General features: G+C 39.8%; 1 protein-coding gene across 2 annotated transcripts in view; it reads left to right on the forward strand.

Moving 5' to 3' along the window:
- psidin (phagocyte signaling impaired) overlaps positions 1–13,235 on the forward strand; it is a 477,751-nt gene that overhangs the window by 83,664 nt on the left and 380,852 nt on the right. For both annotated transcript variants that reach the window (XM_071663426.1, XM_071663425.1), the window contains one exon: positions 8,384–8,521. In XM_071663426.1, the coding sequence (XP_071519527.1) occupies positions 8,384–8,521 (138 nt within the window). The remainder of the gene's footprint in view (positions 1–8,383; positions 8,522–13,235) is intronic.

A 13,235-nucleotide genomic window follows, 5' to 3' on the forward strand; every position in this document is an offset into this window, starting at 1 on the left:
CTAGTCATACTCGCTAGAGTGAGTATGTTAGTACCTCACTAGTACAGTGTGTCAATACCTAGAGTCATTGCCATAGTAGACTTATTAGTGTAACATATATATGTCTAATCCTCCTCACTCAGAGATTCAGAGTCTTTCCTGTGTAGCCTGTGTCCCTACAGTGTGAGACTCTTGAGCCAGCAATGTACGTTTAGATCCTGTATCTGCCCCGTGAGAACTACAGTCTGACTCCATGTCACCCTGAGACCTTTAATCTTACCCTACCTCACCCAAGTTGTAGAAGACTATAGAGAATGACCCTGCGTAGTGTACATGTGTCCCGTGTCTGCTGTCACAACGAACATGTGAGATGTGTACAGACTAATGTCATGTACGTGTACGAGACCGCCCAACCCACGTGAATGACAGTGTCATATCTCCGTGTCCCCGTATGTCTGTCTTTGCACACACCACTGTCTGTTCGCCCTTATTGTGTCCATATCATCTCTATTGTGTAGACTCCGCACGTCTTGGCCAACCACCGGGAGACATTCTACTCTCCTGTGCTCGTAGCTCACCTAGCCTGAGCCCTGTTAGATCGAGACGCATGCCTGTCCTTTACAATCTTACCTCTGACGTGAGCTGCTCCTTCTCTAAAGCAGAGTGTACCTGATAACTCACTTGTTCTATGTTCACTTTGCACTAACGTCAACTGTATAATAAGATGTTCAAGTGAGTTTGTAATAGTTGAGTCTAGATGAGTGTCTGATAACTCCGCCCTCTCTCTCTCTATGAGTGTCTTCGTGTGCTTGGCTTGTCTCGGATAACCCCCCGCTGAGTGTCTAAATGTTCTTGTGTCCGCTTGTGTAAGTTTGCTGCGATGCGCCTGGGATCTGGATGTTGTGAGCTGTTGTGAATCTCCTGAGAGAGGTGTTGGCACACTCCAACTCGATTTGTGTCTCGATCGCCAGAATGAGTTGTGCATCCGTGGCCCTCCGCGCACGTGTACTGTGTCATAAACTGCGGCTGTTGATGAGTGACGCATTGATGTGTGGTCACCTGTCATCTCCTATGTAAAGACGACTTTGATGCGTGCTGCTGTCCGAGATCGTGATGCGCCGCGCATGTGTGCGCTGGTCGTGCAACATAGACTGGTGTTTGTTCGTTGTGCCCTCGATATGTGTCAGTTGTTCAGATGTCAATTTATGTCTGAGTCGGCCTCATGCTGTATTTGCAGGAGTCTCTCTCAGAGTTGATAAGATATCGATTGTCTGGTAGAGGTGGAGGGATATTGATAGGCGTGCTAAGTTGAGCGATGTGAACTCGCACTATTCATGTATGTATTTGTCGCGACGTCCAGATAACAAGAATGGTGCGTGTGAAAAAAGCATTTGTGTTTTAAGTGATCGGTGCATCTGAAACATGCAGGAGGTTGGAAAGGAGGGACTGAAGGAAGAATAGAGTGAATTGGTATCGATGTGGTATACCGAGTGGTTGACGTGCTGTCAGTGGATTGAATCAGGGCATGTGAAGCGTCTGGGGTAAACCATGGAAAGCTGTGTAGGTATGTATATTTGCGTGTGTGGACGTATGTATATACATGTGTATGGGGGTGGGTTGGGCCATTTCTGTCGTCTGTTGCCTTGCGCTACCTCGCAAACGCGGGAGACAGCGACAAAGCAAAAAAAAAAAAAAATATCCCTGGGGATAGGGGAGAAAGAATACTTTCCACATATTTCCTGCGTGTCGTAGAAGGTGACTATAGGGGAAGGGAGCGGGGGGCTGGAAATCCTCCCCTCTCGTTTTTTTTTCCCCCCCAAAAAGATGGAACAGAGAAGTGGGCCAGGTGAGGATATTCCCTCAAAGGCCCAGTCCTCTGTTCTTAATGCTACCTCGCTAACGTGGGAAATGGCGAATAGTATGAAAAAAAATATATATATATTATTCATTTATTTTATTTCACTTTGTCAGAGCTGGTTCCAATCTTAGTTCACCTGTTTTGTCTCTGCCAAAAAATCAGACTTTCCCTTTTAGAAAGCATTCTCTGGGCTTGCCTACCCCTGAAGGGAAGACCATTCTAGCCCTTCTACCTATTGCCCTGTTGCTCTCTGTTTTTTACTGTCTCCTTAGTCATTAAAATCTTTTGATTGCAATCATTAAGACTAATTTCTTTATTTCAGGCCACCAGTACAGCTTTTGGGGCTCAAGCACAATTTTCTTTTTTTTCAGACCACAAGTACAGCTTTTGGGGCTCAAGTACAATTGTTGATCTTTTCTCATATGTGACCCACCTCTGGTCCTCTTTTGGGGATTTTAACTGATCTTCTATCCTGGTCCTTAACATCTCCAAAATATGTGATAGGATATGGTTCATTTCTTTACATAGTAAACTTTCATCCTTTGGCTCTGCTCTAACTCTCTGTTTTTGTAATCATTCTTTCTTTGATGGAGCAACTTCTCCCTCTGATCTTATCATCATTAGTGACCTTCAGTGTCTTTCTTTATTCACATCATGTGATCTCCTTTCCTGAACCTCTAACCCATTTGTGATTCCACTATACATTCTTCAACTAACCTCCCTACCCCTCCTAACCCCAATAATGATTTTTTTCTTGCACTTAACATATTTCCTTTCTTAATTCTGACCTTTGCATTAGCTCCAAGTGGGTAAGCAGTAACCTGGTTAGAATTCAACATTGGAGAAATGCAGTTTCTACCTATAACTCTTTTTAGATCTCATTCATTTTTGAAAGTTAGATTTTAAAACTATAGCATTTCAAAAGAGTGTTTTATCCCATCAGTAACATTAGATACATTAAATTGTTAGACAGAACTATATCTTTCACTCTATCTTGGAAACCCTTCATGATGAACATCATAAAATGTGCTTCACAAATGCTTGGGATGTTTTATAGGTGCTGCAATAATTTTTCTTGTGAGTAGGTATTACCTATTGTAAGTAATCTTATTCACTTGAGTATGGAGTCCTGTTCACATGTTTAGGATGTTTTCTCCACCTTTCTTTTAGCCTGATTGGAAAGGAAAACCTCCTACCTTATGAATGCACAGCTATTAATCCAAAAGTACTGTTTGTTTGCTTGGACAAAGGAAAGAACAATAAATCAGATATTGGATCTTTTAAAGCTGACATTTATGTAAGCATTTTCCAAAGTATTCCATATGTTAATTGGCCTATACAAGTCTGTATTTAGCCTAAGAGTGAATGAAGAAACTGATAACAATATACTCAGTGACTTTGATGAACATGCATCTACAATAATAAACATATCAGAGGGAGATATGATTGAGACATTTGACCAACCAAAAGAGAATTCTGCAGTATGGCTAGTTGTAATTCCAGCTGTATTTCTAAAAGAAATGAAAAAACGATGAGAATTTAAAAAAAAAAAGCTTAACTGGTATTGTCAGTACAAAGCGTAGACCAATCTAGCATAGCAGTTATACAGGATGTGGCATATGGAACAGCAGTACAGGAAGGGATATCCAAATTGTTGCTACAACAATATTGACCAGTCTGTCTAACTTCACAGATAATAAAAATATTTTGGAGAATAATAAAGAAACACATTTGGAACATCGAGTTCACAGTGAACTCTTAAATATAGGTCAGTATGGTTTTGTACCTGGTAAAAGTGCACAAACACAGCTATTATCTCCCTGTAGTTAAACAGTTAAGGTGACAAACTGCCTGTTAGCAAATGTTAGAAGTTCAATGTAGTTCACATATAAAGAAATACTTGGTAAGCTCTTCACAACCTAGATAAGGTCAAAACTAGAATATGCTTCTCAAGTTTGGTCACTACACCTAAAGAAACACAAACAGTTATTGGAGAAGGTCCAGTGGAGAGTTGCAAAATTAAGAATAAAGAGAGTTGATTTACAGGGAAAGGTTAGATGCCTTAAATTTTCCTGCCTTGGAGGAGAGAGGGGTGACCTTATTACATTCTTTAGGTTTTGAAAGTACGTTGATGACATGGACATTAAACGGTTCTTTGAAGGATTTAGGAATACAGGTTGTACCTCTCTAATCCGGTGCACTGTGGTCTGGCATGTTTTGAATCTGCCGCCATTAGTTATTAGTTTGTGGGTTTGCTACCAGGGCAGCACTGTTAGCAGTGCTAAGGCACCAAAATCTGTTTAAACTGCACCTAAGCTAATTAACATTCCTGTTAATTTCATATATTCAGCTGTATTTTGGCCCTTCAGGATGTCATCCAAGAGACCAAGAAGATGGTGCTGGTGCTAATAAGCATAAGCATAAATGATTATCTATTCTTGAAAAGGTAGAGTTACTGAAATAATTAGATAAGGGAATTTCTGTAAAGAATTTGTGTTAGTACTATGCCACAGTACTATGAGAAAAAAGGAGAGATAGGTAGTATGTTTGAGGAAAGGAACCTGGATGTTTTGGCTCCGAGTTAAACGAAGCTCAAGGGTATAGGGGAAGAGTGGTTTGGGAATGTCTTGGGAGTAAAGTCAGGGGTTAGTGAGAGGACAAGAGCAAGGGAAGGAGTAGCACTACTCCTGAAACAGGAGTGGTGGGAGTATGTGATAGAGTGTAAGAAAGTAAACTCTAGATAGGTATGGGTAAAACTGAAAGTGGATGGAGAGAGAGGGGTAATTATTGGTGCATATGCACCTGGGCATAAGAAAGATCATGAGAGGCAAGTGATTTGGGAGCAGCTGAGTGAGTGTGTCAGTAGTTTTGATGCATGAGACCGGGTTATAGTGATGGGTGATTTGAATGCAAAGGTGAGTAATGTGGCAGTTGAGGGAATAATTGGTGTACATGGGGTGTTCAGTGTTGTAAATGGAAATGGTGAAGAGCTTGTAGATTTGTGTGCTGAAAAAGGACTGATGATTGGGAATACCTGGTTTAAAAAAGAGAGATATACATAAGTATACGTATGTAAGTAGGAGAGATGGCCAGAGAGTGTTATTGCATTACATGTTAATTGACAGGCGTGCGAAGGAGAGACTTTTGGATGTTAATGTGCTGAGAGGTGCAACTGGAGGGATGTCTGATCATTATCTTGTGGAGGCGAAGGTGAAGATATGTAGAGGTTTTCAGAAAAGAAGAGAGAATGTTGGGTTGAAGAGAGTGGTGAGAGTAAGTGAGCTTGGGAAGGAGACTTGTGTGAGGAAGTACCAGGAGAGACTGAGTATAGAATGGATAAAGGTGAGAACAAAGGAGGTAAGGGGAGTGGGGGAGGAATGGGATGTATTTAGGGAAGCAGCAATGGCTTGCACAAAAGATGCTTGTGGCATGAGAAGCGTGGGAGGTGGGCAGATTAGAAAGGGTAGTGAGTGGTTGGATGAAGAAGTAAGATTATTTGTAAAAGAGAAGAGAGAGGCATTTGGACGACTTTTGTAGGGAAATAATGCAAATGACTGGGAGGTGTATAAAAGAAAGAGACAGGAGGTCAAGAGAAAGGTGCAAGAGGTGAAAAGAGGGCAAATGAGAGTTGGGGTGAGAGAGTATCATTAAATTTTAGGGAGAATAAAAAGATGTTTTGGAAGGAGGTAAATAAAGTGCATCAGACAAAGGAACAAATGGGAACATCAGTGAAGGGGGCTAATTGGGAGGTGATAACAAGTAGTGGTGATGTGAGAAGGAGATGGAGTGAGTATTTTGAAGGTTTGTTGAATGTTTGATGATAGAGTGGCAGATATAGGGTGTTTTGGTTGAGGTGGTGTGCAAAGTGAGAAGGTTAGGGAGAATGATTTGGTAAACAGAGGTAGTAAAAGCTTTGCGGAAGATGAAAGCCGGGAAGGCAGCAGGTTTGGATGGTATTGCAGTGGAATTTATTAAAAAAGGGGGTGACTGTATGGTTGTTAAGGTTATTTAATGTATGTATGACTCATGGTGAGGTGCCTAAGGATTGGCGGAATGCTTGCATAGTCCCATTGTACAAAGGCAAAAGGGACAAAGGTGAGTGCTCAAATTACAGAGGTATAAGTTTGTTGAGTACTCCTGGTAAATTATATGGGAGGGTATTGATTGAGAGGGTGAAGGCATGTACAGAGCATCGGATTGGGGAAGAGCCGTGTGGTTTCAGAAGTGGTAGAGGATGTGTGGATCAGGTGTTTGCTTTGAGAAATGTATGTGAGAAATACTTAGAAAAGTAAATGGATTTGTATGTAGCATTTGTGGATCTGGAGAAGGCATATGATAGAGTTGATAGAGATGCTCTGTGGAAGGTATTAAGAATATATGGTGTGGGAGGTAAGTTGTTAGAAGCAGTGAAAAGTTTCTATTGGGGATGTAAGGCATGTGTACGTGTAGGAAGAGAGGAAAGTGATTGGTTCTCAGTGAATGTAGGTTTGTGGCAGGGGTGTGTGATGTCTCCATGGTTGTTTAATTTGTTTATGGATGGGGTTAGGGAGGTGAATGCAAGAGTTTTGGAAAGAGGGGCAAGTATGCAGTCTGTTGTGGATGAGAGAGCTTGGGAAGTGAGTCAGTTGTTGTTCTCCATCAACACTAGTGTCCCTCATGGTTCCGTCCTGTCCCCTACACTTTTTTTTTTTTTTTCAATTTCCTCTCCATGAATAATCCAATGCTCTCATATGCTGACAACTCAACACTACATTCATCCACATCCTTCAGTTCTGCTCCCTCTTCTTTTGCTCAACCTGCATCTCATCTTAACACAGCCTCCTCAATAAACTCAGATTTGGCTAGGATATCTCAATTGGGTAGAGAAAATTTTAAGTTGAAGGCCTGTAAGACCCAATTTCTACCCATCTCTTTATTGAAAACTCCACAAGTATCGTCCCTCCTTTGATGATTCTGTAATTCCACCTCTTGACTCAATGAATATATTTGGTATTATTGTAAGATCCACTCTTTCTTGGAAACCCCAAATTACAGGAATATCTAAGTCTGCTTCTAAGAAACTGGGTGTCCTGTTTAGATGTCGAACCTTCTTTTCTTGTGAACAGTTGCTTCGTTTATAAAAGGGATTGATTTGTCCTAGTATGGAGTACTGCTCTCACATTTGGGGTGGTTCTAGTTCTGTATGCTAACTTGACAGAGTTGAATTGAAAGCGATGCGACTTATAAACTGTCCGAGGCTAACTTCCAAATTTGATTCCCTTGCCCTATGCTGCAATGTTGGTTCACTTTCCCTTGTCTATAGGTATTACTTTGGTTTCTGCTCCTGAGAGCTCGCTGCTTGTGTGTCCCTCACCACTAGCTAGACCATGCCGTACTTGGCAAGGTGCTGTGTCACATGATTATTGTGTGGCCATCAGCAACTCAAAGGCGGGCTGTTTTGATACCTGTTCCTTTCCCTACGTGTCGAAGCTCTGGAACTCTCAACCCTCTCATGTTTTTCCCAGTAACCATGACCTGGCAAATTTCCAAACACAGTTTTTTCTTAAAAATTTGTAAATACTTTCCCTTGTCTTTTTTTTTTATTTGTTTCATAATTCTCTCTGTATTTCAATTAAGGCCCGGCCTTGATATGGACTTTTATCTGTGACTGGAGCCTTCAACATAAAGAAGATAAAAGCTTTTGCCTCGTCATCCACTTTATCATTGGCATATAGATGGAAGATTAGATTTAGGGCCATATGCATTTAAACCACTAAATTATTATGGAGATGAGACTCATCTCAACCCAGCCTTCATGAAGAAGGCAAGAAATCAGCAATGGAGATATTTGTGGCCAGTCTTGATTTGATGATATAATTATGATAAGAGAGTGCAGCTACTCTTTTTGTGTATATAACAATATGTTTACCATGTTTATTATTATTAGGACTTTCACTGATAACCTAGTGAAGCCTTTATATATTGTTCATATGTAAGAAATATCAATGCTGTCTGAAATGCATCCCCATATATACAGTGTTACAGTGACCTCTTTTACTACTGATGTGATTAGCACTCTTTTGCCAGGAATGCATCCTGAATACTAAGCAGGGTACCTGTTCATACATTTATTCTGATAATTTTTTCCTTCATATGTGAGTGGTGTAATTTCTCTTAATGAACACATTTTAGACGGTAACACATTGGCTGTCATTAGTTCTTTGTCATTAAACTACTTAGCTATGTTACAATCACATTGACTCTTGGCTGATCCTGGCCCCCCCCCCCTTTTTTTTTTCAAATAAAGCCACAACTACCACTTCTGTATATTTATAATAAAACAACTAGATCTTTACTAGGAATGAAACTGTGGCATTAAAGGTGATTGATTAATTCATACAAACATGGTATGGTACATTAGGTTGAACTGTATCTATAAAAGGCATGATTCTTATAGGATTAATAGATAAATTTTTGTGTAATTACAGGATATCTGCCATATTGTATTTGAAAGGGTTTTCTTTTAGATGGTTATGTAGCCATGTATTCTTTTACATTCCATTTCAGGCCCACAAATCAGGTGATCCAAAGGGGAAGGAGGTTAGCCTTTTACTGGCTGAGAGAATGGTTAATAATTTTGTCAAAGATGGCAAGATTGAAGCAGAGGCAGAAGTTATGACATACCTTCACATCTTGGAAACGCAGGTAGAAAATGAAGTGAATTATGTATATTTATGTTTTATGTAAGGTCATCAACAAATTTCTCAATTCTTCTTATAACTTAGCATTCACTTCACAGACAGTTAGGAAGTAACAAAGAAGGGGAATCAAGTATTTTTCGGTATTTTTAGATGATGTATGACCATCTTACACATGTGGGTTATTAGTTTTAAACTGGTGGCTTTTATTATAGAATGTTGCTCATTAACACTTAGTGTATGAACACTTATCATTGCATACTAATGGAGATTGCTGTTGTAGAGAGTGAATCAGCTAGCTTTGGTTACTAATGGAATCACTAGCTATTGTGAAGTTTATTTTTTTTTTTTTTAGATTAATAAAGGGTTGAGAAAACCCTTGACTTACATATCCCAAAGTGGTCTTATTGAAAGAATTCCATGTATGATTCAGAAGAGAAAGGTTTTAAGATGACTACCAGTTAGAATTAAGTGGGTCAAAGGTGTGTCCAGTGAGATGTGAAAATGCAGGATGACTTCAGTGCTACTAATAACACACTCCACTGTAAGTACTTATCTTCCATTTAGTTTCCTTTCAGAGCAGTATGTGTGTCTCCTTGGCAAGTACACAAATGTCTGTTGTTTAGTTGTAAGGTCGATAGATGCCTATACCTACTGTCTTTGATCATTTACTTCACAAATGGAAATGGTGAAATAGGATTTATTTTGGGGGCATTGAAGATTTTCTCTTGTGATGTACTTAGGAGGAGGATGTTAAGACTGAATGCAGTGGTTATCAGGGTGCTTGTGGATGAAAATGTTGAGGAGGCCCTGTTGAATGTGAGTTTGAAACATGTTAAAAAGTAACTTTCATGAAGCATGTTATTGAGAAAGTGGAAATTTACATTTAGAATTAAGTAAGAAGAATTGTAATTGCTCTGAGAACTCTGTTGAATGAGAAGAAATTAAGATTGAAGAGTGCATGATTTAACTGCTCGTATTATATGTATTGGGCTTTGAAAGAAAGAGGCTGAGAGAGAAGTATGTAAGAACTCTTTTAAGATGCACTCATTACTCTAATTGTTGTATGAATGTGAAACACTCACTGAAATTGGTGTATGTCCTTGAAATATGAGAACTCAAAAGTGAATGATTCACATGGTATAGTATGAATGGATATTATGGATAAAGAATGAAGTACAAGAAATATACAGGATTATGAAGTCATTTGCAAGGCAAAGGAAGAAAACCTTTTAGTATGATAAAACCAAGTAGATGGCACAGCAGTTGTAAGGTTATTAGAGATGTGTGACATGAATAGTTAGGAGAAATTGATCACTGCAAAACTAGTTATAAACTAATGAAATACACCTGTTGAGGATCCTCAGTATATAATGCCCTTTTATATTGTGGCCCCCAAAAAATCTTTTTTAGGTGTAAGCCGTTTTAAATTCCCAAAATGAAATTTGAATTGTACCATATTCAGAAATACCATACGGAATCTATACAATTGGAATGTTATGCAGTATTTACCAAACTCAGTCTCCTACATTACATAGAAGGAAATTTGTTTTATGGTAATGAACATAAGACACTGCGGAAGTTCATCCATGGGAAAACCAATAAAGGAAAGTTCATTGCCAAATGAAACAAAATGGCAGTATTCATAATTTTCTGTCCAAAAATATATATATATATATTTTTTTTTTTTTTTTTTTCCAATTGAAGGAACAGAGAAGGGGGCTGGATGAGGATGTTTCCTCAGAGGCCCAGTCCTCTGTTCTTAACGCTACCTCGCTGACGTGGGAAATGGCGAATAGTATGAAAGAAAGAAGTACTGAACAGTGTTTTTCAGTGTAAAGTAACCAGTAAATGTACATCAGAAATGGAATGCACCTTTTTTTTATGCTTGATTACTGTTTCCCTCATTAGTATGGTAACACCAGGAACAGATGAAGAAAGGCTGTACTTGCTCACATCTACTCTCTAGCTGTCATTTGCAATGCATTGAAACTACAGCTCCTTATCTACGGCTGAGCCCCCGGACCTTTCTGTTGTTTCTTCAGCCATTTAATATGCCCCAGTTCAATCCATTAATAGCACATTGACTTATGTTTACCACAATGTTCCGGTATGTTCTATCCTATGCATGCCTCTCGCCCTCTTGTATTTTCAGGCCTCGATTACTCAAAATCTTTTCACCCTCTTCTCCTGTCTCTAATTTGGTATTCCATTCTCCTTTTTCCCTCCACCTCTGGCGTATACCCTCTTTGTCAGCCTTTCCTTACTCAAGCTCTCCATTATCTCCAAACCATCACAGCAAACACAATTCAGGTATCTAAACCACACTCAGTTTGTTACCACACCTTTCTCTTATCCTTTTATTACTTGATCAAACCACCTCACACCTCATATTGGTCTCTTAACATTTAATTTTCAACACTTCCAGCCTCCTTTGCACATAATCTGTAGCCCATGCCTCATATCCATACAACATAGTTGGGACTAATTTACCCTCAAACATACTCATTTATACCCATCCCCCCCGAAAAAAAGCACCTCTCCACACATTTTTCAAGGCTCTCAGAACCTTGGCCCCTTTACCCAGCCAATGACTTGCATCTCCAGTGTTCCATTTGCAGTCTTGGTGCTGACTAGGTGTGTAAAACACTTCATTTCTTCTAGATTTTATCCATTCAAACTCACACCCGACTAACGTGCCTCTTCATCCTGGTAAACCCATTAACTTAATATTCGTTCACATCTACCCTCTACTTCCTCCTTTCACACACTCAAGCTTGGTTGCCAACTTTCCTTGGATTGATTACTATATTTGGATTGGTGATGCCTCTTCCTCTACCATACACATAACAGAGGTAGTTGTTGTGGGATTGGACACATTTATCCTCCAAGACGACCTCTTCTTCCAATCCTTGGTTCAACCTTTCGTGTTCTGAGGCCATTCAGATAGTGGATCAGGCGTATTAGGTTTGGAAAAATTCTCCATCCATGTATGGCCATTCAGTATTTACCAGTTCCCATAATCATAACAAATCTGTTAGCTGTGAGGCAAAGCATTCCTTTATTCAAAAGAAGTGCAATAACCTCCCCTCTTCATCCACCAATAGATCTTTCCAGTCTTTAGCTAAGGGTAACATTTACAACTTTTGTTTCTCCATTTAACCTACACTTTTCTGTTCTGGCAGTAATATAAATGTTGCTTCCATGGATACAGCAACTCTCTTTTGGTCTTGTTTCTCCTCTAATTCTACCTTGGATGACTATTAACATTCTTTCACCCTTTGATGCTCCTTTTATTAATCCTATACTCCTCCCTGTAATCTCCTTTTGAACTGTCTGAAAAGCACTTCTCTTTCTGGATATAAGTAAGGCTTTTAGTCCTGATAGCATCCATCCCCATGTACTGAAAGTGTGTGCCTCTGAACTTGTTTTTGCACTTGCTCGTTTGATCTGTTTTTGTTTAAAAACCAAAACTTTTCATTCTTCTTGGAAGCATGTGTTGGTACATTCTACCTCAAAGAACAGTTGTCATTCTATCCCTCTAACTATTATCCTGTTGCTTTGACATCAGCAGTTTCTAAAGTCTTTGGATCCCTCCTCAGCTGCCATATCCTCAGATATCCTGAATCACAGTTTTCTTTCTGGTCACCCTTCCATAAAGGCGAGATCCACTGATGATATTCTCTCCTATCTTGCCAATGTTTAGACATCATCCCTTGAAGATTTTGGGAAATCCTCTGTAGTTGCCCTTGATATATTCAAAGCTTTTGACAGGGTTTGGCATTGGGGTCTTATCTTTAAGCTTGCCTCTTTTGGCTTCCCTCCCTTTTTATGTTTATGGATGGGGTGGTAAGGGAGGTAAATGCAAATCTTGGAGAAAGGAGCAAGTATGCAGTCTGTTGGGATGAGAGTGGCTGGAAAGTGAGTCAGTTGTTCGCTGATGATACAGCACTAGTGGCTGATTCGAGTGTGAAATTACAGAAGGTGGAAGAGTGTGTGAAAGGAGGAAGTTTGGAGTGAATTTGAATAAAAACAAGGTTTTTAGGTTCAGTAGGGTTGAGGGATAAGTTAGTTGGGTTGTAAGTTTGAATGGAGAAAAATTGGAGGAAGTGAAGTGTTTTAGATATCTGGGAGTAGACATGGCAGTGATTGGAAGTGGAAGTGATTCATAGGTGGGGGAGTGGACAAAGTTTCTGGGAGCGATGAAGTATGTGTGGAAAGAGAGAACGTTATGTGAGAAGGCAGAAATGGGTATGTTTGAAGGAATAGTAGTTCCAACAGTATTATATGGTTGCAAGGCATGGGATATAGATAGGGTTGTACGGAGGAGGGTGGATGTGTTGGAAATGAAATGTTTGAGGACAATAGGTGGAGTGAGATGGTTTGATTGAGTAAATATGAGAGGGTAAAAGAAATGTGTGGTAAAAAAGAGAGTGTGGTTGAGAGAGGAGAAGAGGATGTGTTGAAATGATTTGGACATATGGAGAGAATGATTGACGAAAGATTGTCAGAGTGGATATATGTGTCAGAAGTGGAGGAGACAGTGAGAACTGGGACACCAAATTGGAGATGGAAGGATGGAGTGGAACAGATTTTGAGCAATCAGGGCCTGAGGGTGAAAGGCGTGCATGGAATAGTGAATTAAAACAATGTGGTTTACTGGGGTCGGCGTGCCATCAGTGGACTGAGTCTGAACTAGGGCATGTGAAACGTCTAGGATA

This window comes from Panulirus ornatus, chromosome 7 (genome assembly GCF_036320965.1).
Source record: "Panulirus ornatus isolate Po-2019 chromosome 7, ASM3632096v1, whole genome shotgun sequence".
NCBI classification, from domain to species: Eukaryota; Metazoa; Arthropoda; class Malacostraca; order Decapoda; family Palinuridae; genus Panulirus; species Panulirus ornatus.